General features: G+C 44.1%; 1 protein-coding gene across 2 annotated transcripts in view; it reads right to left on the bottom strand.

The window, feature by feature from the left end:
- Nucleotides 1-25,743, bottom strand: part of MTUS1 (microtubule associated scaffold protein 1) — a 157,839-nt gene that overhangs the window by 15,817 nt on the left and 116,279 nt on the right. For both annotated transcript variants that reach the window (XM_052661294.1, XM_052661295.1), the window contains one exon: nt 18,799-18,865. In XM_052661294.1, coding sequence (XP_052517254.1) covers nt 18,799-18,865 — 67 coding nt within the window. The remainder of the gene's footprint in view (nt 1-18,798; nt 18,866-25,743) is intronic.

The following is a 25,743-nucleotide window of genomic DNA, read 5'->3' as shown; positions in this document are numbered from 1 at the left end:
AAAAACAACAGGAGGGGTACAAATATTTACAAACTAGAAGCAGAGTCATAGATATAGAAAACAAATTTTTGGTTACTTGGAGGAAAGGAGATACATTTGGAGATTGGGATTAACATATATACACTACTATATATAAAATAGGTAACTGGTGAGAACCTGCTGTTTAGCATGGGAACTCTACTCAATACAGTGACTTGTATGGGCAATGAATCTAAAAAAAGCATGGATATTTGTATAACTGATACACTTTGCTTTACAGCAGAAACTAACACAACATTATAAGTCAACTCCACTCCGATAAAAAGTTAAAAAAATCATTTCGCGGGAAGTTTGGACTTTTCCATCCTTCCTTTACCTACTAGATACGGGGAAAGGTGTGCTACCGTACCACTACTGTACCCATAAGAAGTACTCCACATCCCAGAGTGCCCACAGACTCATACAAAACGGGTACTGATAGGTCTGTTATAAAGTAACCCTTACCTCTATTTTGGTAAGGAATATGCATTTCTGGAGTGGTGGAAGGGAAAAGATTATTTCACAGAGAAAAGGAGGTTTACATCAATGATTATTCTACCTAAGTAAAGGGAAATTGGCTGGCTCCTGGGATGAATTTTGAACAATGATATAGACTTGTTTTCTTGGGACTATGCCACATGGCAGTAGAAATTCCAGCCCTTGTCCCACATCAGTATTCCTCCAGAGGTAAAATAAGCCATACTGAAATAATGACAAGCATGTGTGTGTTCTCAGTCCCGTCTGACCCTTTGCGACCCCATGGTCTGAAGCTCACCAGGTTCCTCTGTCCATGGAATTTTCCAGGCAAGAAGAGGGGAGTGGGTTGTCACTTCCTCCTCCTGGGAATCTTCCCGACTCAGAGATCGAACCCATGTCTCTTGCATCTCCTGCATTGGCAGGTGGGTTCTTTACCACTGGGCCACTAGGGAGCCTTTCAATGACAGCCATACTGTCTGCTAAAGAGAACCCTTAAAATTCAAGTAAGCCCACAAATATTTACTGAAGGGGAAAGGAAGCAGGACTAGCAAAAACAAAGTGAGAACTACTAACTGATATTAAGGGTGAAAACGGTATTCCACATGAGCAATGATGAGAGGCTGCACAGTGCCCCTTGGGAGCTAGAACATTCACGAGGCAGAAAAGTTGGAGAGAAGAGTCAAAAAGGTAGATGGAGATCAGACTGTATAGACTGTAGACATCACTCACTGACAATCACGCCTTGGGACTAAATTTGGGAAGTGGTTTTTTTCTTTAAAAGAATTTACTAAAAGATAATGGTCATGCTGATTACTACAGAACACCCTCCTCACATCACTAATTAAAAAAGGACAAAGAAGTGATTCAGGGAGACAAATGTCAGCCAAAGAACTAAAAGCTGAGTTGGCCAAAAAACTCATTTGGGTTTTTGGTAAGATTTTATGGAAAAACCAACACAAACTTTTTGGCCAATCCAATATTCATTTCTGCTGCCTTTCCAAAATCATACAAATCGAATTATAGGGCCACAAGCCTCCTTGTGTGAATTCCAGGTTCTTCACATGGAAGTAGGAGATGGAAAATTATACTGCAAGCTGTCAACAAAGGCATCAAGAATAGCTTTTCTAGTCAGAGAACTCTTGATTTCACACAACCTTTTGACTTAATTCCCTTGCGATTTCACATATCAGCAAAATACAAAAGAAAACAAAACAAAAACTGTAGCTCATCTGAATGCTTGTATCTGAGATAAAATGTCTATGTGGACCAAAAACTAGAAGAGCTTCTGTGGGGAAGTTAACAGTAACACCTGCTGGATTTCAACACATCTGCTTGTCATCAAGTGACTGTCAGTCTGAATATTAAACTTGAAAATAAAATAGGTGGGAATCTTCTCACATTGGTGGCTGAACAGGGTGTTTCCTCTTCAAAAAAAAAAAAAGCTTAAATAGTGTTTAACTTTGTTGGCCTCTGTGGGTGAGGTGAAAGAGGACAGGAGGAAGGAAGGGGAAAGTGGAAGAAAGCCCCCAGGGGAGCGGGGTTGCAGGGCAGGCCTGGCCCCAGGTGGTGACGTCAGCCTGCAGCTGTGGGGAGCAGCTGGTCCATAAAGCCATGTCTCACACGAAGGGCTCCGCATTGAGTGAACTGGCCGGGGCTCCTGGGGAAGCATTTACTTGGCATAAAGACTCATGGAATACTTCTTTTCTGAAGGACACGCATGTCAACACTGCATCAAGGGTTCTCGGGACCCCTCTAGCACCCCACACTCATTGGGGGAGTGGGGGTCTCCAGCTTCCGTCCTGTACGTCTCCTTGGACTTCCTACAGGTTAGGAGCGATTCCTAGGCCACCTGGGCTCTTATTCCTATTCTCCGTCTGTCCCTTCCCTGCTCATTCTCCAGGATTCCTTTCACGGTAAGTCAATCAATTACCCAACACAGCCAAACCAAACATAAATCTCTCAGAATCTGGACTAAGCAAGGAGTTTTTGCACAGGTTTAGGTGACACTGTTTTCATGAAGTTACTGCACGGACAGAAAATCCACGCAGTACAAAGTGGTCCTTCTGTCCTTCCCTGGTGGCTCAGATGGTAAAGAATCTGCCTGCAATGCAGGAAACCCGCGTTTGATCCCTGGGTCTGGAAGATCCCATGGAGAAGGGAACAGCAACCCACTGCAGTATTCTTGTCTAGAGAATTCCATGGACATAGGACCCTGGCAGGCTATAGTCCATGGGGTCACAAAGAGTCGGACACAGCTGAGTGACTAACACATTGTCCTCTCGGTTATAATCATTCTATTAGGTGAGTTTTAAAAGCATGTGTATGATGAAGGGCACCAATGAGACCACTGCCTGTAGAGAAATCCTGCACATGCTGGTAAAATGAGAAAGCCCCTGCAGCAATCTACTCCTTAAAATGAGAAACAAATTCCTCAGCATCAAGAAACAAAGAAAGAAACTAACTCATTGACAAGATGGGCCCTAGAGCATGTAGCCACATTACAAGCTGGAAGTTGACATTTTCAACCTGAGATGAAGCAGGCCAGAGAAGAACCCAAGGCCAATGACAGGACAGGAAAAACAGAGAGACACTCCCCTGACAGTTTAACACGTGGAAAACTGGGCAAGGGAAAAATTTTTCAGAAATGGTGAAAAGCTTGAAATCTCTCCTTTTCAATTATCTGGATGCCATCTAGAAAAGGCACAATGCCAGAAATACCTTTGACAACAGAGCTGGTTTCCTCATGGTCCTTCAGCTGTTTACCCCAAGGGGTGAAGTCCAGCTGTTACCTAATTGGTCCTGGAGGCCTTATCTAAGAGGAAGAGGTCAGGCTTGTATTATTTCCATCTCATGGAGGCCAATTGCCCTTTGGTGACTGATGAATGTACTGTTTACAGAGAAAAACATTACACAACCATGGCCCTAAATTGTTAGTATTCTTTTGAAATGATACAGAGGTTTTCTTAGTTTTTGTATCTGAGCAGAAGGCTTCATCTTGCAACAACTGGAAATATTTTAATTCTCAGGAACACAAATAAGATGTCTTAATAGATGAGAGTAAAATACTTATCTCAGCCATACTGCTTAGCTCCTGTGTGATTTGCGCAAAACAAACCTTCTAAGCCTGAATTTCCTTATTTTTAAGATGGAGATAATATTCGTGTGTTCCTTGCACAATTAAATAAAATATATGTGGGAGCACCTGGCCGGATGCCTAACTAGAGTAGGCATACAACAAATGTTACTAGCATTGCAAAAGTCCACCAGTTCAAGTGGGTTTGAAGAGTCCTCAAAGACAGACACTCTGGCAGGGGCGGGGAGGGGGGTTGGGGGGGCTTTGACAGAATGTGATAAAGTAGCCCTGCTTGTCTAGTATTGAAAGAAGATAGATAGAAACACACACCCCCACACCTCCACAGATAGGGTGTATACCCACTTTAGAAGTTCACTTTCTGATATGACTGTTCTTGACATTATATGCCATAGAATTTCCCCAACTTTTGGGTAATTTTATCTAAATTGGGTATAAAATATGAAAGAGAAAAACAGAAAAGAAAACTGAGGCGGAGGTAGGGTCACTCGGAAGATCGCACAGTTTCATGATGCCCCGTAGATACCGTGACAGAAAGAACAGGAAAGCGAGATGACATCACCCTCTGGCCGTGTGCCACACCTTCTCTAGATGCTTTCCAGCAGGACTGCTATGGCTGCCGCCCCTTCCCTGAGCCAAGTTCCCCTCTCTGCCCCACCCAGCAGGGACAGGAGATGCTTGATCCAGCCTTTCCTGCCTCCTCCAGGTCTCTCTCTGGCTACCTCGCCTGCTTTTATTTCTGGCACCTTCTACTCGTTTCTTGAACAGCACACATTTCTCAGGACAGATGTGTTTTTAAAAAAAAAAAAAAAAAAAAACCTGATAACTGTGGAATAATTTTAGATTGATACAAAAGGTACAAACAGTACCAAGAGTTCCTGTATACCCCTCACCTCACTTCCCCAGATGTTTTCATCTTATTAAATACGGGACATTCATCAAATGTAAGGTTTTAACATCGGAGCAATTACTGTTAACTCTGCTACAGACTTTATTCTGATTTCACCAGTTTTTCCACTAATGCCCCTGTTTCTAAGAATGAACATTTGTAGAATAATTTTAGATGTTCAGAGAACCTGCATGGATAGAATAGTTCCCAGAGACCTCTCTCCCTGTTTCCCCTAATGCTGATGTCATATATTATGACAGGACATTGGTCAAAACTAACCTGGTGGCTCAGATGGTAAAGAATCTGCCTGCAATGCAGGAGACCCAGTTTCCACCCCTGGATCGGGAAGATCCCCGGGAGAAGGAAAGGGCAACCCACTCCAGTATTCTTGCCTGGAGAATTCCAGGGACAGAGGAGCCTCGCAGGCTACAGTCCAAAGAGTCACACACAACTGAGTGACTAACACAAGAAACCAACCCCGGCACACGATTATTAACTAAACTCCAAGCTGCGTCCTTTTCTTTCTGTTCCAGGCTCCAACCCCAGACAGCACACTGCATTTACCCGTCCCATCTCCATATTCTCCAGTCTGTGAATGTGTCTTTCCCTGCCTTTCATCATCTTGACAAGTTTGAAGAGTCAGGCATTTTACAGAATGTCCCTCAGTTTGGGCTTGTCTGACATTGTTTTCTACATATTCCTCTGACCCAGAAATTGCAGTAATAAGAATTTATTTTACTGATATACTCCCACACCTATGAAATGAGGGACATACGAGGCTCTTTACAAATAACCGAATGACCACCATGAAGAAATTGGTTGAATTAATTATTCCATTATAATATAATGGACTAATGTTCAAAAATAAAATTATTTCACAGCTGTTTAAAAAAGGACTGAGGAAGTTTGTTGTGTACTGATCTTTAAGAAATGCAAAGCAGAAAACAAGGTGTAGAACAGAATGTATAATACGCTACCACTTGTGTATAAAAAGAAGAGAAATGTTGATCTTAACCTACTTCCCTGTACCCCAGTCCCAGCACCATCAATGGGGACATGGCCTTCTGTTATAGTAGCACGATTATTTCATTGCATCATTCTTTGAAGGGAAATCTGCTCATGATACCCTTCTAGGACATGTGACAATGATGGTAACTCTCTTAAACTAGGGTTTGATCTGCTTAAAATTGGAGATTACCAAGTAGCCCTTTTTAAAAAGTAAAATGCTACTTAGTGGAGAGGCTGGTGTCCACAGAACTACAGAAGGGCAGGGACCTACCCCATCAACAACTGGCATGTCCAGTTTTCTGCAGATTGGTTCCCTGACATGCCAGGTAGTACTAAATACCCCCTGCTGTGCTAACCTTAGAGTCTGGTGAGGACAGAGTGAAAGTGTCCTACTGTGTAGAGTGAGTCTTCACAGACTATCTGCAGAAAGTTCATCTACACATGAAAGCCCCAGGTTTTGCTCCCCAGAGGCACTGCTTTTTCACAAGACCAAGAAATCTGGCAGCTATGTGGGAGAGACAAAGGTCTATCTCTAAATTTCAAAATTAGCTAACAAAGAGCTTTCAGATTGCTCTTGGAATGATATGAATTGACAAGAACTGATTTCAAAAGGCGTCCACGAATCACACCTTACTAGGAATTTCTTTTCACAAACCGCCTGCACCATCAAATCCATTCTCCCATACATAATACCACCTTCCCTTTAAAACTCAGTTTATCCTTTACCAAGCGCTTTCACACTTATTTCAGGTAATAGAATCATGTCTTGAGTTAATAACACAGGCATTATCTGAAATCTCACTCTACTAGACCAGAGAGGGAAGGGACGTGGCAAGACTGGGTCTAGAACTCAACCCACTCCGCCCTTTTCAATGCAGGTCCTGCAGCACAGAACACGGAACCTGATCGCAGTGGCTGTTTTCTCAACTTGAAATGCATTAAAAGAGAAGTTCATTCATTCATACAATGGACACCTCAGAGGAAAAGGGCTTAATTCTCTAGTGGAAGCAAGAGGGTCTGCAAGGTAGGGTAGGTAAAACAAACAAACAAACAATATTCCCCCCCACACACTGATTAGTCCTGATGAAATCTGATTTGCATGCAGGATGAAGGTCTGGCCCAGTCAATAGATCTTAGTAGAGAGGGGTGCCAGCTGGGCCTCCATGGAGCCTGGGGCTCTCCCTGCCAATAAAACGTTTGAAAAGGCTCTGCTGTTTTTCAACTGTCTCACTGGCCAACAACATGCTGCAAAACAGATGCTCTCATCATCACACTAGCAAACATTCCATGGACCAATCAAAACATTTTAGGCTTGAAAAGTGGATCTGAGTCAAAAGTCTGGCTGACTATAACCAGCATAAATGTTCCAAGCTTCAGGCCCGAGGCAAGTGAGTTAAGCCTTTAAGGAAATCACACTTCAATCAAAAGAATAAAGGTTCTTTTATTCTAATAAAATAATAAATTAATACAAGTGTTAATAAAAAGGTGCTGCTGCCGCCGCCGCTGCTATGTCGCTTCAGTCGTGTCCAACTCTGTGCGACCCCATAGATGGCAGCCCATCAGGCTCCCTCATTCCTGGGATTCTCTAGGTGAGTCTGATACTATTCTGCCTGTCCTCCCTGATGATTCATTTTCAGGGGTCAAAGTTCAAGGGGGCAGGTCAAAGTTACTGATCTGCAAATTATTTGAAAGCCTAAATATGAGAATGAACTCGGTTCAGTTGGAGCTCTCTGGTATTATTCTCTTACTGTGCTCTCTTAAGTCTTACACATATATTACATTAAATAAACAACATCCTGGAAGCTAGTGCGCTGTCAGAGTGTAGTCCAGGAAGCACTTGCATCAAGTCACTGGGATGACCATCACAAATGGACACCTCCATCCCAAGCCACCCGAGTCAGAACTGGAAATCTGCTTTTCAACCTGGCCTATTTTATTACACAGTGAAGTCTGAGAACCACTGTTCCAGACAAATGATTTAAATCAGGAAAAAACGGACATATCAGAACTAAACAAGGACAAGTGAGGAAAAAGGCCAGGACAAGGAGGAAGACTCAAGAGGCTTTCAGAACAGACATGCTTGGTAAATATTGTGCATTGTTACAGGTGAAAGAACATAACCTTTCATTTACTGAGACAGCCAGCCAAGTCTAAGTTCAGGACAGACAGACGTGGATAAAAAAAGAGCAAGCCACGTATGACACAGAATCCACTACATCTTCAACCAACTCAGGGAGATAAAGATTTCAGTTTTGGATCACTCATTATTAGAGAAATGCAAATCAAAACTATAGTGAGGTATCACCTCCCATCTGTCAGAATGGCCACCATCAAACAAATTCACAAACAATAAATTCTGGAGAGGGTGTGGAGAAAAGGGAACCCTCATGTACTGTTGATAGGAATGAATATTGATATAGCCATTATGGAAGACAGTATGGAGATTCCTTAAAAAACAAGGAATAAAACCACCATCTGATGCAACAATCCCATTACTGGGCATAAACCCTCAGGAAACCAAATTTGAAAAAGACACATGCACCCCAATGTTCACTGCAGCACTATATACAATAGCTAGGACATGGAAGCAACCTAGATGCCTACTGACAGATGACTGGATAAAGGAGCTGTGGTACATATACACAGTGGAGTTAAGACTCGGCCATAAAAAGGAATGAATCTGAGTCAATGCTAATGAGATAGATGAACCTAGAGCCTATTATACGGAGTGAAGTAAGTCAGAAAGAGAAAAACAAAATTGTATATTAATGCATATATACAGAATCTAGAAAGATGGTAGTGATGAACCTCTTTGCAGGGCAGCAATGGAGACGCAGACATAGGGAACAGACTTACAGACACAGGGAGGCGGGTAGGAAGGAGAGGGTGGGACGAATGGAGAGTAGCAGGGAACCATATACTAACATATGTAAAATAGAGAGCCAGTGGGAATTTGCAGTATGATCAGGGAACTCAAACAGGGGCCCTGTAACAATCTAAACGATGGGGTGGGAGGTGGGAGGGAGGCTCACGAGGGACTAGCCGTATGTATACTCATGGCTGATCCATATTGATGTACGGCAGAAACCAACACAATATGGTAATTATCATTCAATTAAATAAATTTTAAAAAAGGAATTCTGTTTTGGCATACAGTTGGTTTTCACTATATATATTAATAGACTGTTCATTAAAGCCCACTTCAAAAATTACTTCTGGAATTCTGCAACTCTAAAGTGACTTAAAGTGGAGAAGACTCTTGCGATTCCCTTGGACTGCAAGGAGATCCAACCAGTCCATTCTAAAGGAGATCAGTCCTGGGTGTTCATTGGAAGGACTGATGCTGAAGCTGAAACTCCAATATTTTCGCCACCTGATGCAAAGAGCTGACTCATTTGAAAAGACCCTGATGCTGGGAAAGATTGAGGGCAGGAGGAGAAGGGGACGACAGAGGATGAGATGGTTGGATGGCATCACCGACTCAATGGACATGAGTTTGGGTAGACTCCAGGAGTTGGTGATGGACAGGGAGGCCTGGCGTGCTGCAGTTCATGGGGTCCCAAAGAGCTGGACACGACTGAGTGACTGAACTGAACTGAACTGAAACTGACTTAACTGTCAAAGAGTTTTAAAATTATTCTAAATATACAACCTTGCTAAACCACAACTGTACACAAAACTGTGTCAGTGAAGAGCTGACTCACTAGAAAAGACCCTGATGCTGGGAAAGATTGAAGGCGGGAGGAGAAGGGGACGACAGAGGATGAGATGGCTGGATGGCATCACTGACTCAATGAACATGAGTTTGAGCAAGCTCCGGGAGTTGGTGATGGACAGGGAACCATGGCATGCTACAGTCCATGGGGTCGCAAAGAGTCGGACACGACTGAGTGACTGAACTGAACTGTACACAAAACTAGTGAAAGAATTAACACACTCCATAAAGGTGTGAGGGATACTCAAGTTCACAGACATAGTCAAGCGTTGATTAGACAATGTGTACAGTGCTTTAGGCAGAGCCAAGTCACTTCTCCCTAGTATATAACAAGATTTTTTCATCTAATAATACTTCTTGAACTCTTGACTTCCATAAAAAGATTCCAAAAGTAATTACCAATGCAAACTGGTGGTTTATAGCCAATGATTTCCCAATCTTTCAAATATTTGGTTGCAATATATTTTTTGCAAAAATATTGCAAATATTTGAAAATGTATTTCAAATATTTTTTGTGATCAACAGGTGTTTGGTGGTCTAATCCTCCTGAGTTTTATCCAGGGGCTTTGCTTTTTATACTGACCTTAAGAAAGTTACATAACTGTTAAACCTCAATTTCTTCTTTCTCCCTTTTTTTCTTTCTATAAAATGCAAACCAGTAGATTTAGAGATGAACACGGACGTTAGGAAAGAGCAGGCACTCAATTAATGTTGCCAAACCTATCATTTTTACACACAGAAGGCAAAGTCAACTAGTCTTTTATGCCATTGTTATGAGAACCCAGGAATCTCTGTGGATTAAGGGTTAAAATCTCATTTGTATCATGACATAAAAATAATCAGGACAAGATGTGAGTTAGCTATTATTTCTGATGGCTAAAGAATAATTGTGAAATACAAACTAGCCTTTATTAATTTAGATTAAAAATGTGATTCATTAGGTTAATAAAACAATAGGAACCGCAGAGGATCATAATTATGGCTCCCCATTACACCAACATGACCCTGGAAAGAATCAGAATGACACATTTATTCCCTAGCTCAGAGGCCAAATGTTTGCTGTGGATTATGTAGACCATTAAATTGAACTGTAATTTATTTCAAGGGCTGACATTTTCAAAATGACCTGATTAACTGAGATTGTCAGGTATAATGTAAAATGTTTCCAAGAGAATTACAGCTCATCTTACATTATTACTTATTTTTAACAGTTTATAGGAAGATATCTGTATACAGAAACCATTAAGTATTAGCATATTATAAGGATAAAACCCACTTTCCTTAGCTCCCATCCTCAGCAATGAAGTCATTCATTCATTCTCTGAGTCAATGTACTAAACATCAGAAGTACTAAGTGCCAGGCACAAGGTACTAGCTGGTAGAGCTACACAGATGAAGGACGTACTGGCCTTGCCCTTGAGGTGCTCACAGCTCCAGACTATGTGGTCTACAAATAAATACTTTTAAGAGGTACCTTGAAGAGTATAGTCAGTCATCAATTCAGTTCCTCAGTTGTGTCCAACTCTTTGCGACCCACTCGACTGTAGCATGCCAGGCCTCCCTGTCCATCACCAACTCCCAGAGTTCACTCAAATTCATGTCCATCAAGTTGGTGATGCCATCCAGCCATCTCATCCTCTATCGTCCCCTTCTCCTCCTGCCTTCAATCTTTCCCAGCATCAAGGTCTTTTCAAACGAGTCAGCTCTTCACATCAGGTGGCCAAAGTATTGGAGTTTCAGCTTCAACATTAGTCCTTCCAATGAATACCCAGGACTGATCTCCTTTAGGATGGACTGGTTGGATCTCCTTGCAGTCCAAGGGACTCTCAAGAGTTTTTTCCAACACCACAGTTCAAAAGCATCAATTTTAGGTGCTCAGTTTTCTTCATAGTCCAACTCTCACATCCATACATAACTACTGGAAAAACCATAGCCGTGACTAGACATTACTAGTCATTACTTTGTTGACAAAGTAATGTCTCTGCTTTTTAATATGTTGTCTAGGTTGGTCATAACTTTTCTTCCAAGGAGTAAGCATATTTTAATTTCATGGCTGCAGTCACCATCTGCAGTGATTTTGGAGCCCCCAAAAATAAAGTCTGACACTGTTTCCACTGTTTCTCCATCTATTTGCCATGAAGTGATGGGACCGGATGCCATGAACTTTGTTTTGTGAATGTTGAGCTTTAAGCCAACTTTTTCATTCTGCTCTTTCATTTACACTAAGAGGTTCTTTAGTTCTTTTTCACTTTCTGCCGTAAGGGTAGTGTCATATGCATATTTGAAGTTATTCATATTTCTTCTGGCAATCTTGATTCCAGCTTGTGCTTCTTCCAGCCCAGTGTTTCTCATGATATACTCTGCATATAAGTTAAATAAGCACGGTGACAATATACAGCCTTGATGTACTCCTTTTCCTATCTGGAACCACTCTGTTGTTCCATGTCCAGTTCTAACTGTTGCTTTCTGACCTGCATACAGGTTTTTCAAGAGGCAGGTCAGGTGGTCTGGTATTCCCATCTTTTGAAGAATTTTCCAGTTTGTTGTGATCTACACAGTCAAAGGCTTTGGCATAGTCAATAAAGCAGAAATAGATGTTTTTCTGCAACTCTCTTGCATTTTCAATGATCCAGTGGATGTTGGCAATTTGATCTCTGGTTCCTCTGCCTTTTCTAAAACCAGCTTGAACATCTGGAAGTTCATGGTTAACATATTGTTGAAGTCTGGCTTGGAGAATTTTGAGCATTACTTTGCTAGTGTGTGAGATGAGTGCAATTGTGCGATAGTTTGAGCATTCTCTGGCTTTGCCTTTCTTTGGGATTGGAATGAAAACTGACCTTTTCCAGTCCTGTGGCCAGTGCTGACTTTTCCAAATTTGCTGGCATATTGAGTGCAACACTTTCACAGCATCATCTTTCATGATTTGAAATAGCTCAGCTGGAATTCCATCACTTCCACCTCCTTCTTTACCATCTGAGCCACAGGAAGCCCAGGAATACTGAAGTGGGTAGCCTATCCCTTCTCTAGCGGATCTTCCCAACCCAGGAATTGAACCAGGGTCTCCTGTGCTGCGGCCGAGAGGAGATACCCCATGTCCAAGGTCAGAAGTGGCAGCTGCGCTTCGCTGGACCAGCCATATGGAGATACCCTATGTCCAAGGTCAGAAAAACCCCAGTAAGATGGTAGACACTGGAGCGGCTGTGAGGAGATACTCTACATCCAAAGACAAAGGAGAAGCCCCAGCAAGATGGTAGGCGGAGTGAATTTACGTTTAGAATCAAACCCCATTCCTGCCAGAGATGCTCAGAGGGCTAAAACAAACCTTGCGCGCACCAGGACCCAGGGAGCCCACAGAGACTGAGACAGAAATGTGTTTGGTCTCCTGTGGAGGTCCAGGTCGGCAGTGGTCGGCCGCAGGGACAGAGGCTCTGGGTGTGGGTGTGGCATAAGTCCTCTTGGAGGAGGTTGCCATTAACCCCACCACAGAGCTGCCAGAACTTACACAGGACTGGGAAATAGACTCTTGGAGGGCTCAACAGAACCTTGTGCACCAGGACCCAGGAGAAAGGAACAGTGACCCCACCGGAGACTTGCCTGTGGGTGTCTAGGAGTCTCCCGTGAAGGCGTGGCTCGGCGGTGCCCTGCTGCAGGGTTGGGGGCACGGACTGTAGCAGTACATACATGGGATCTTTTGAGGGAGGTCACCATTATCTACATTACCTCCACCATAGTTTGGCCCCAGGTAAATAGTAGGGAAAGCTGAGCACCGAAGAATTGATGCTTTTGAACTGTGGTGTTGGAGAAGACTCTTGAGAGTCCCTGGGACTGCAAGGAGATCCAACCAGTCCATTCTGAAGGAGATCAGCCCTGGGATTTCTTTGGAAGGAATGATGCTAAAGCTGAAACTCCAATACTTTGGCCACCTCATGCGAAGAGTTGACTCCTTGGAAAAGACTCTGATGCTGGGAGGGATTGGGGGCAGGGGGAGAAGGGGACGACAGAGGATGAGATGGCTGGATGGCATCACTGACTCAATGGACGTGAGTCTGAGTGAACTCTGGGAGTGGGTGATGGCCAGGGAGGCCTGGCGTGCTGTGATTCATGGGGTTGCAAAGAGTCGGACATGACTGAGCAACTGAACTGAACTGAACTGAAATAGTAGGGAGGAACACAGCTCCATCCATCAACAAAAAATTGGATTAAAGATTTACTGAGCATGGCCCCACCCAACAGAACAAGACTCAGTATTCCCCTCAGTCAGTCTCTCCCATCAGGAAGCTTCCAAGGCCTCTTATCCTTCTCCATCAGAGGGCAGACAGAGTGAAAGCCACCATCACAGAAGACTAACCAGTCTGATCACATGGACCACAGCCTTGTGTAACTCAATGAAACTATGAGCCATGCTGTGTAGGGCCACCCAAGAAGGACGGGTCATGGTGGAGAGTTCTGACAAAGCATGGTCCACTGGAGAAGGGAATGCCAAACCACTTCAGTATTTCTGCCTTGAGAACCCCATGAACAGTATGAAGAGTATAGTAGGAGATGCAATTCACGTGTTTGAAAGATTTGGGTGAAACACAATTGAAGACAAAATATTTTAGCTGGGACTTTAAAAATAAGTAATGAGAAGGAAGAGTCTGGGGACAAAAAATAGAGAGATAGTGGGAAGACAGAAAAGAGCCTTTCAGAGAGGATGATGTGTGCCCAAGAAGCAAAAGGGCTTCCCAGGTGGCGCTTGTGGTAAAGAATCTGCCTGCCAATGCTGGAGATGTGAAGAGACTTGGGTTCAATCCCTGGGTCAGGAAGAACCCTTTGAGAAAGGCAAGACAACCCACTCCAGTATTCTTGCCTGGAGAATCCCTTGTACAGAGGAGCCTGGTGGGCTACAGTCCATAGGGTCGCAGAGTCGGACATGACTGAAATGACTCGGCATCCACGCAAAAAAGCACAAAAGAGGTGTGAATGAGCTTGTGGCTGGGACCCAGGGAGAGAAAAGGAGGTGTGCAGAGGGGAATGAGGGTCAGACACCATGAAGCTGCACCAGAAACATACAGCCACATCACACATGTTGGCTTTAGTATGTTTGGACTTCATCCCCAAACCCAAATGGGGGTCTACTTATGTTTGTGAAGTGTCCGCTAGATGACACACATGAGACTTATTACAAGTCCTGGTAGCATCTGGAGAAGAGAGAAGCAGGCCTGGAGGCAAGGTGATCTGCTGGGTGACCACTGGGATACTCTGCAGGTGAGAAATGATGGGGCTTAAATCAGGACGGTCAGGAACGGCCAGTCTGAACAACATTTAGAACACAGATGGGTATCGTGTGGAGGATGGAGGAAGAGGATCATGACCTTAGTTGGCAGCTTGGGTGGTAAGTGAATAACAATCCACTGAAGAAGGTGATGAACAGACCGAGGTTTGAACAAGGAGACATTTCAGAGTATTCACAAAGCGAGGGGCTGGGAGTCAGGAAGTCTGATTATAATAGACTGACTTTTTTAGAGGCAGCTCTTCACTGGGAAAAATGTTATCCGCAGCTTGGGAAGGAGAAGACTAGAAAAATAAATCTGAGTCATCACCCTACAGGTTGTAGATGAAACCACGCGAATGGACAGGAAAACAGCTGACCTTAACAGCCTTACAATGACATTATTTAAGGGGTGAATGAAATTAGGCTCTGTCCACTTAGAAGATCCATTGTCATGAGCATATGAAGACCAGGACGCAAAATGGCAAAGTGTATCCCAAGCACTTGTATTGGGAAGAGATCCATCACATCTCATTTTTCCATTTGAAAGTCAAGAGAAAAAAATAGCCTGACCTAAGGGATTTCTAATAATATTTAGCTGAATTACTACTCTTTTCTGCAGTATGGGCTTCCCAGGTGGCTGAGTGGGTAAAGAATCTGCCTGCAAAGCAGGAGATGCAGGTTCAATCCCTGGAGGAGGGCATGGAAACTCACTCCAGTATTCTTGCCTGGAGAATCCCCATGGACAGAGGAGCCTGCTGGGCTGCAGTCCATGGGGTTATATAGGTTAGTCTGCAGTATAGTCTCTGCCCTCATAAAACAGCAAATCGGTTACTACACAGCCGTCAACTGCACACATCTCACTATTTATTGGGTTGGCCAAGAAGTTCATTCAGATTTTTCCATAACACTTGGTGGTAGTGACTCTGCAACAAGTCACCTCATACAGTCCTCGCAGCCACCATAAAAAAGGCAGACAAGGTTACTACCATTCTACAGAAAAAGAAATCGGGACAGAGGACGTGGGCTATGTCTCCCCTACCCGAGGTCATCCAGCTACCAAAGATCTGAACGTGGAGAGTATGCCCACAAGTCTAGCCACTTTACACCACTGACGTGTTAATGCTCAAAATTCTGCAAGCCAGGCTTCAGCAGTACGTGAACGGTGAACTTCCAGATGTTCAAGCTGGTTTTAGAAAAGGCAGAGGAACCAGAGATAAAATTGCTGACATCTGCTGGATCATCGAAAAAGCAAGAGAGTTCCAGAAAAACATCTATTTCTGCTTTATTGACTATGGCAAAGCCTTTGATTGTGTGGATCACAATAAACTGTGGAAAGTTCTGAAGGAGATGGGAATACCAGACCACCTGACCTGCCTCTTGACAAACCTATATGCAGGTCAGGAAGCAACAGTTAGAACTGGACATGGAACAATAGACTGGTTCCAAATAGGAAAAGGAGTATGTCAAGACTGTATATTGTCACCCTGCTTATTTAACTTCTATGCAGAGTACATCATGAGAAACACTGGGCTGGAAGAAGCACAAGCTGGAATCAAGATTGCCAGGAGAAATATCAATCACCTCAGATATGCAGAAGACACCACCCTTATGGCAGAAAGTGAAGAGGAACTAAAAAGCCTCTTGATGCAAGTGAAAGAGAAGAGTGAAAAAGTTGACTTAAAGCTCAACATTTAGAAAACAAAGATCATGGCATCTGGTCCCATCACTTCATGTCAAACAGATGGGGAAACAGTGGAAACAGTGTCAGACTTTATTTTGGGGGGCTCCAAAATCACTGCAGATGGTGACTGCAGTCATGAAATTAAAAGACTCTTACTCTGTGGAAGGAAAGTTATGACCAACCTAGACAGCATATTAAAAAGCAGAGACATTACTTTGTCAACAAAGGTCTGTCTAGTCAAGGTTATGGTTTTTCCAGTAGTTATGTATGGATGTGAGAGTTGGACTGTAAAGAAAGCTGAACACTGAAGAATTGATGCTTTTGAACTATGGTGTTGGAGAAGACTCTTGAGAGTCCCTGGGACTGCAAGGAGATCCAACCAGGAGATCAGTCCTGGGTGTTCATTGGAAGGACTGATGTTGAAGCTGAAACTCCAGTACTCTGGCCACCTGATGCGAAGACCTGACTCATTTGAAAAGACCCCAATGTTGGGAAAGATTGAGGGCAGGAGGAGAAGGGGATGACAGAGGATGAGATGGTTGGATGGCATCACCGACTCAATGGACATGCGTTTGGGTAGACTCCAGCAGTTGGTGATGGACAGGGAGGCCTGATGTGCTGCAGTTCATGGGGTCGCAAAGAGTCAGCCACGACTGAGCGACTGAACTGAACTGAACCGACATGTTAAAACTGAGCGGTAAACTTTGCTATGTTAACTTCTTTCTCTTGCAGCTCATGCTGCCATCAGTTAAACTGGCAGCCTCAAGAGCAGTCTTCCTGGACTCTTTCATCAGAAGGAAGATTACAGGCTTCTCTCTCCTCCTCTCATGGAACCAAAACCCTCCCCCAGACGCTCTGCACTGGTACTTGAGCCATTCGATCTGATTCACCATTAGTATTGCCACACTTCCTGAGAGGCCAGCCTTGGGTGACTGGATGATATGGACCGGCCAACCACGCCTCCCGACCCTCCAAGAGCAGCAGGAAAGCCACATGCGGGCACGGTGTCCTTATCACAGATGGAGAGTGGGTGCCAACGGCCACAGCTACTTCCTGTCGGGCTAAGTGACTAACTGGAGGTGCTGAGTACCTGGGTCCACTGGGATCACGGGATCGTGCCATCCACTGAAAGGTGAAAAGAGGATTCCCCCATTCAAACTGACTGAATGAGAACAGTGTTCCTTCGGCGTGTCTGCCTCATCTTGCAGGAGGAGGCTGAAACGTGAACCCCCAGGGAGGCTCCTCTCCACCTCTACCGGGTGAGAGCGAACCCTGAAATGCACACAAAAGGCCTCTTTCTTTATCTGCTGACCCTATATCCATTACATGATTTAAGGCACAGAAAAAAGCAAGTTAAGTTGGTCGTTTGGATAATCAAAAGGGCAGCAGTCACATTCAGTGACCTGGCAGAGAGCCTCAAGCGTCTCTGAGAGCTGGCTTGTTTCTTATCTGAGGTTTCCTTGAACTGTTTTCCTAGAACTCTCAACTCTTTGGGGTCCCGAAGTCCCATATGTCTTACAATTACTCTTCCATAAACAGTCCTTCTTCCTAAGGTCAGGAGAAAATGATGCCCCGGGCTAGGCATCAGGGTGAGCCAGGGGTCTGGCGCTGCTCTGCATCGGGAGGTGAAAGAAGAAGAGGGATACAGAGGCAAGGCTTCACCCCAAGTTCACGGCTCCTTGCTCTTTGACCGGGTGTGGTGGGAAGGCGGGGTGGGGGCGAACTTAAGTGTGTTCAAGTGCCAGCAAATTATATTGACACTGTTTAAACTCTGATGCTGTCCACAGAAAAAGGAGCCATCTCTCCCGGAACTAGACTGAATGCCGTTTTCATTGCTGGCCGTTGCCTTTGCATTATTTATACATGTACCTACACACACACACACACACACACACACGGAAAACCGCACAGGGCCAGGAATACAGTCTTTCAGTGAAAGATTCCAGCAAAGTCTGAAGTGACTGCCGCCAGCAGACTGTGTAGAGCTGCAGAGGACGGGGTTCGCGTGGCAGCCAGCCCACTCCAGCCCGCGGGCTCAGGAAGGAGAGGCAGTACTGCCTCTGTCTCGCGAACCCAGGACTCTTCCAGAAAAGAACTAGAAGACATTTCGGCCTGGGCACGGGGACACCCCGGGCGATGGCGAGTGCCGCAGACCTGAGAGGCACCTGGCGCCCGGTGGAACTGGGTCCAATGGGAAGATTAGCCCAGGATGTACCTTCTAACAACATCATGCTCTCTCCTCACAGACCACCCCCAAGAAGTAAGATACAATTACTGCTATGGGAGAGGGAACTGTCTCACCACTCTTTATCATGAAAAATAGTTCAGGAAAAAAAGATAAAATAAACAAAACCTGATGGAATTATTTAACAGGAATTCACACAATTACAAAAACCAGTCTGCCCCTCTTTTCTGGACGAGAAATGGTTTGGTCATCAGAAACTCTGCTTGGCTTAGTCAGATCAGTGCCCGGAATTCTGTGAACGTGAGGTCGAGCTGCCAAGATTCAACAGAAACATCGATAGGAGGAAGTGTTTGCAAAGACACCAGAGTGAGGGGCTAACACAGCCAGGGTGTGACTCCAGGAACCATGCAGAGAAGAAAACCAACTTGGCTGACTTCTCCCTCAACCCTGGAACTTTAAAGAAAAAACAAAAGCTCTTACCTAGCTCTCCCCGGAGGTTGACAAGTTCTTGAGATAGGGTTTTGTTTTGTTTCAGTGCTTCCTCTCGCTGTGGAAAACACACATCAAGTTACTAATGTTTTCAAGAGGGTCCCTTTTCAGTAAAGCACACACACCCGTTATCACCAGGAAAACGAGACTCACAATTGAGAAGCGAAGATATGAATCATTTAGGCTAAACAGTTCGTGTTGTTAAAAAAACACAGATGTCCCTTAGTTGTTAAGGAAATTCACATCGCAAAAAAGTCTGTATTTTTTCAGGTTCCACACTGAATGGCCCATTTTAAAAATATTGACTTTGAGCCACGCTTCATTGCCAATCCCAGAACCTTTCTGCTGATGCATACTGTACTTCAGACGTAATGCACTCTCCTCCTCCAAGGGCAATGAAGGCTTCATCAGTGAAAGATAAATATTTAATGTTCTAAACATATGTACTTCATGCACTTCGTCCTATATTTGCAAATACAAAACTTTCCTTAGGAGGACGGCAGTACTTTACTTCTAAAAGGAAGACACACAAGTCTGTTATAAACCTCTGGTCAAAATAATAATAACAATAACCCTTTAAAGACACAATGAAATTAATTTTACTCTGCTCAACATTATTTTCTAAGAATGATGCTATATCCAATCGGCTCTCTAAGATGTTAGAGAAAGATGTCAAAGAAAACCAGGTTGCTCTTTCAGAATCCAAAAAAAAAAAAGCAATGATCAGTCTTGCAAAAAAGAACAGTTTTCAAGTTACCAGCAACTCATAGCAAGCACACAGACACACATCCTTGTACGAATACGGCAATGAGATACAGTTTCTTCACAGGCAGACTCCCTCCCACCAGCGCGTTAAGGAAGGAGAAGGCAAAATTCACAGCTCTCTGGAAATGCCCCCGCTGGGACCGCCCAGGACCCAGCTCCGCTGCCTTGCCAAGGCTAGATGTCCGCGCTGCAGACCGAGATCACGGGACCGGCCTTTGCAGGGGAAGAGTTGCTTGTCATTCAGAGCATTTCCCCCTGCTAAGATCAGACAACCTCTGCCTGCCTCCCTGACATTCTTCCAGAAAACCGCTAGAAACAAATCCGAATTACCCTTGTTGCCGCACATGGAGGATACAGGCACATTTTGCTGCCGGAGCAGCCCATTTTCCAGCTTCTGTCTCCAACTCCCCCCACCCCCCAGCGCCGGCCGAGGAGCGCACAGGTGGCCACGCCACCCACCGGGCCGGTCCGTCTACATTCAAAGCTCCGCCAGGAGGAGCGCCATTGGTCCTTGCCCGGCCTTACTCACGTCCTGCAGGTTGGCGTGTGTGCTTCGGCCGCCTCTCCTCCCAGGAGCTGATGCTGCAGCTTCTGCCTTTGGCACCGGCAGCCCGCGGTTACTTAAAGCCACAGCCCTTCATTTATGAGAAAGCAGAGCCAGACCTTAGGCTGATCGATTGCCACTTACTTAAATATCAGCTGGTCCAGTGGAAAGAAAAACCAAGCTCCTCTGCAGTGGATAATGGAGTTATTTTTAGATGTGTGCTCCTTTTTTATTTCCCTCTCTAATTGAGGTCATTAGATGGTTATTCTTGCTAATAGAAAAAGGAAATTTGTTCTTCAAAACCTTTGTGCTGAGTTATGAAAGAGGAGAGGAATGGCGTGTGTTGTGACTTAGAATTTAACATGACATTGTAAAATGAATGCTTTTTCCCAGAAAAATTAGCTTGAATGCTTACAGCATGGTGCACTGGCATTTTAAGAAGTGTGACCTGCTGATTTGAGAGTTGGCGATCAGATCTATTTTATGATTTTTGTTTTGTTTTGTTTTGTTTTTTACTGTGTAGTTGTTTCTCACTAAAAAGGTAGGGAAGTTAACCACACACTAGCACTGTTGTGGACATTTAACGGTGACTGGAATTTAAGTACATTTTGGCCTTAATGGTATTCTAAGTGCTTGATTTTTAAAATGCAGTATTAGGTTGTTCTGAAAACACAATTCAATGAATCCAAGGTTTTTTAGTGAACAACAAAGGTCGATTTAGTCAAGGCTATGGTTTTTCCAGTGGTCATGTATGGATGTGAGAGTTGGACTGTGAAGAAAGCTGAGCACCGAAGAACTGATGCTTTTGAACTGTGGTGTTGGAGAAGACTCTTGAGAGTCCCTTGGACTGCAAGGAGATCCAACCAGTCCATCCTGAAGGAGATCAGCCCTGGGATTTCTTTGGAAGGAATGATGCTAAAGCTTAAGCTCCAGTACTTTGGCCACCTCATGTGAAGAGTTGACTCCTTGGAAAAGACTCTGATGCTGGGAGGGATTGGGGGCAGGAGGAGAAGGGGACGACAGAGGATGAGAGGGCTGGATGGCATCACCAACTCGATGGACATGAGTTTGAGTGAACTCCGGGAGTTGGTGTTAGACAGGGAGGCCTGGCGTGCTGCGATTCATGGGGTCGCAAGGAGTCGGACACAACTGAGCGACTGAACTGAATGAGTTTCATGATGTAGAAATCATAGTTTGAGGGAAATCAAGATGGATGAAATGGGGAGATGAATAAAAATATCTATACTACAAAATTAAGTTGGTATAAAATTTCCAGGGATAATTTTGTGAAAATTTTCACATCCTATCACAAGTATCTACCAGGCAATCTTTTTGCTTATTAAAGGGGACGTGGGAGCAAGTAGTTTCAGTACAGTTGAAATCCGAGGTTGGTTGGATCCCTGATGTGGAACCTGTGAGTACCGAGGACCAGCTGTACTACATCATTTTATATGAGGGACCTGGGTGTCCATGGATTCTGGCATCTGTTGTCGGGGGGTGCACGGGGGGAGGACTGTCCAGGAACCAACCTCGCAGATACCAAGGGTTGACTGTACCCATATGGACATTCCCCCAACTCTACTGCACTCAACCTGCCTCAATGCCCAGAAGCTGGGATCTCCCTGGTGGTCCAGTGGTTTAAGACTTTGCCTTCCAACGTAGGGGGTACATGTTCAATCCCTGTTGGGAAGCTAAGATCCCACATGCTTCTCAGCCAAAACACCAAAACATAAAACAGAAACAATATTGTAATACATTCAATAAAAACTTTAAAAAATAGTCCACATTAAGAAAACAATGCCCAGAAGTCATCGGTATCTTCCAACCTCTGGCAATCCCAGTGATAATAACAGGACAATTCATGAAGTCATTTTGGACTCTTCTTTAATGGGCTGCACCAGTCAGTCTGTTCTGTCTTCCAAATGTGTCTTAAATCCCTTGCACTTTTTCTATTATTACTGCCTCCATTCTAATCCTGATCTTTGCCAACCCCATCCTGAACTATGGAAAGCCTTCCTCCACACTGTTTTGCAGAGGATTAGTAGATTTTCATCCGATATTCTTGGTGCATATAAGTGTCCTTGCTCAATGAGAGCCCTCCATTGAGTGCATAAAGAATAAACTTCCAGAGGCAGCTCACTCTCTGAGCCCACCCATGTGTCTATCCAAATGTACTCTTTTCCTAGCAAACACTTTAATCGTTTCACTAAAAAAAAAAAAAAAAAAAAAAAAAGTCCATGAACCTCAAATCACCCAGCTCCTGTTTAGACGACCCACTCCGCTTCTAAGTTGGGCTTGCCATGCACGTCCCATCTCCAGAAGCTGGAATGCCTGGTCTTCTGTAATTGACCCATTTTATAAGCCTTCAGGGAATACTAACAGTCAATCATAGATACCACTGCCTTCGTCCACATGCCTAGACAGGACATTCATCCTTCTGAATTGGTTGGCAAGTTATTACTCAGTACCAATTAACGAAGTACCATTCCAGATGCTGGGGAAAATAAGGAAAAAAATTTAAGACATGGGAACAATGTCTGAAAGAAGCTTGGGGGCTATGTAGAGTTAAAACATCCAGGCCCCATAATTCAAGGCAGATGACCTCATACGAGGGACCGCGGTACTGGATAATGGAAAAACAAAGGGGTTTTGATCCTACGAGAAACGCCGACCACAGTGCCCATATCATGGTAAGCATATGCTCAGTGTTCGTTTCTGTCTGACTCTCCTGGGAGTTTGCCCTTTAAGATATTTACCCTTTGTAGACGACAAAATGCATTTTGTCACTTAGATATTGATTGCCTGTTTCTTTTTGTTTAGCTGCTCATATATCAGTGTTTCTGTCTTAGACCTTTATGGTCCAGATAACAAGATTATTTCATTCTCTTTGTATTGTAATATGCAGAATTTCACACAATATGGTGGGAGGGTGGAGAGGGAGGTGGGAATCTGGTTGGAAAAAAATGCTTTTATGCTCATGCATTACAGATATGAAGTGCTCCAAGGCGGGGGGAATGAACTCACCACAATTTAATTAGGAGTCCCCGGGACACAGGCACTTAGTCCCTGGCTGTCGTCCCATCAGTGAGCCTCGATTTGCTAGCTTGGGAGCAGTCAACAGCACAAGGGACTCTGCAGCAAAGAGCCCAGTCTGATGGCTCAGATGTAGGCTCTCTCTGACCTCCTCCGTCCCCACTACTACACAATGAATTGCGTCCACTTTTCTGGGTCTCAGACATTTTTACTTTTAGAGTGCTAGTGTCATTCAAAATTCATCTTTGTTTAGGTGCCACTTTGGGTTAGATTTCACTTTCAAAAATATCGGAGGCACACTGAATACTGTTCAGATGTTTGGGGGTGGGCGGTGGGGGGGTGTACCTGGAACTTTTATGGAGAAATTGGGATTACTGCCATCAACACTGTCCTTCACTTGGCCTGTATGCACGAACATTTAACAGCTATACAAGGATAAACCAAGAATAAGAACAAAAACTAACAACAGTATCCTTTGAGAAACAGAAAGGGTGGTATTGGTTACCAGATTCATGAGATGAGCATTAGAACTTCTACTCTGTGATGAATGATTGTTGTAGTTGTTTAGTTGCTACGTTGTGTCTGACTCTGCGACCGCGTGGACTGGGGCCTACCAGGCTCCGTGTCCATGGGGTTTTCCAGGCAAGAATACTGGAGTGGGTTGCCATGCCGTCCTCCGGGGGAAATGATGATGATATCTAATGAATGATGTCTACTACCAAAGTGGTAAAGTCAGTCATTAAATAGACTTGCAACAAATGGATAAGTGATAGTTCTAGGATTCCAACCACTTTTACATATAATTTAATGCTCTGAAACTATTTAGAAAAACTTAGCAATGACAAGACAGATATGTATATGCAGATCTCTATCTATCTATATATCAATCACTTCTATAATGGATATAAGAGAACCAAAGGGTTAAGTAAAAATTCTGGAAAAAAAATGCTTAACTTCCCCCTTTGTTGTATCTTTCCTTCCCAACTATATTTTTAACAGTGCCCTCTACACATTAGGCAATCAGTAAATATTTGCTGATTGATTATAAAGAGCTAGAAAAGAGCAAAGAACATTTGTGTAAAGACTTTATAAGTTCACCTTACATCTGGGATGCCACCCTCTTTATTGCCCCATTTGTTCATTCAGATACACATGCCTGCCTGCTAAGCCCCTTCAGTTGTGTTCCACTCTGTGGGACCCTATGGACTGTAGCCTGCCAGGCTCCTCTGTCCATGGGATTCTCCAGGCAGAAACAGTGAAGTGGGTTGCTATTTCCTCCTCCAGGGGATCTTCCTGACCCAGGGATCAAACTTGTGTCTCCTGCACTGGCAGGTGGGTTCTTTACCACTAGCACTATGTCTATTATAGTTTACCACTGTGTCTATTATGCATGAGGCACTGCCATGGCAGCTGGGTGGTTTCCTAAGAAAGCAGGAGACACAGATTCTGCTCTCAGCGAGCTGCCTATCTTAAAAACAGCTGCAAAATGGTGATACAAACAGCCGACTCATTGGAAAAGACTCTGATGCTGGGAATGATTGACGGTAAAGGAAGAGGGCGGCAGAGGCTGAGATGGTTGAATTGTATCACTGCATCAACGGACATGAACTTGGGTGAACTCCAGGAGATAGATAGTGCGGGAGAGGGAGGCCTGGTGTGCTGCAGTCCACGGGGTCACAAAGAGTCAAGACATGACTTTGCGACTGAACAACAACAACAATAAGTAGAGTGTGCCAGGGAAAATGTATGTGCTCCTAGAATCCAGAGAGTAGATAAAACAGAGCTATGGTGCTCTGTGATGACCTAGAGGGGTAGGATGGGGGGTGGGGTGGGGGGCAGGCTCAGGAGGAAGGGCAGATATGTATACATATGGCTGATTCACAGTGTGGAGCAGAACTAACACAACATTGTAAAGCAATTATAGTTCAATTAAATTTTTTAAAATTAGAAAACAAATAACAAAAAAAAAAAACAGAGCTAGAAGGATCAGGAAAGTCTTCATAAAAGAGTGTCTTTGGGCTGAATTTTAAGAAATTCAATAGAGTCACAATATATGGGCATTCAGTTCAGTTCAGTTCAGTTGCTCAGTCATGTCCGACTCTTTGCAACCCCATGAATCGCAGCACGCCAGGCCTCCCTGTCCATCACCATCTCCCGGAGTTCACTCAGATTCACGTCCATCGGGTCGATGATGCCATCCAGCCATCTCATCCTCTGTCATCCCCTTCTCCTCCTGCCCCCAATCCCTCCCAGCATCAGAGTCTTTTCCAAGGAGTCAACTCTTCGCATGAGGTAGCCAAAATATTGGAGTTTCAGCTTTAGCATCATTCCTTCCAAAGAAATCCCAGGGCTGATCTCCTTTAGAATGGACTGGTTGGATCTCCTTGCAGTCCAAGGGACTCTCAAGAGTCTTCTCCAACACCACAGTTCAGAAGCATCAATTACTCAGTGCTCAGCTTTCTTCAGAGTCCAACACTCACATCCATACATGACCACTGGAAAAACCATAGCCTTGACTAGATGGACCTTTGTTGGCAAAGTAATGTCTCTGTTATTCAATATGCTGTCTAGGTTGGTCATAACTTTTCTTCCAA

The sequence above is a fragment of the Budorcas taxicolor genome, chromosome 24, assembly GCF_023091745.1.
Source record: "Budorcas taxicolor isolate Tak-1 chromosome 24, Takin1.1, whole genome shotgun sequence".
Lineage (NCBI taxonomy): Eukaryota > Metazoa > Chordata > Mammalia > Artiodactyla > Bovidae > Budorcas > Budorcas taxicolor.
Note: the sequence above shows the minus strand (reverse complement) of the source record. Positions and strands in the feature narration are given on the sequence as shown.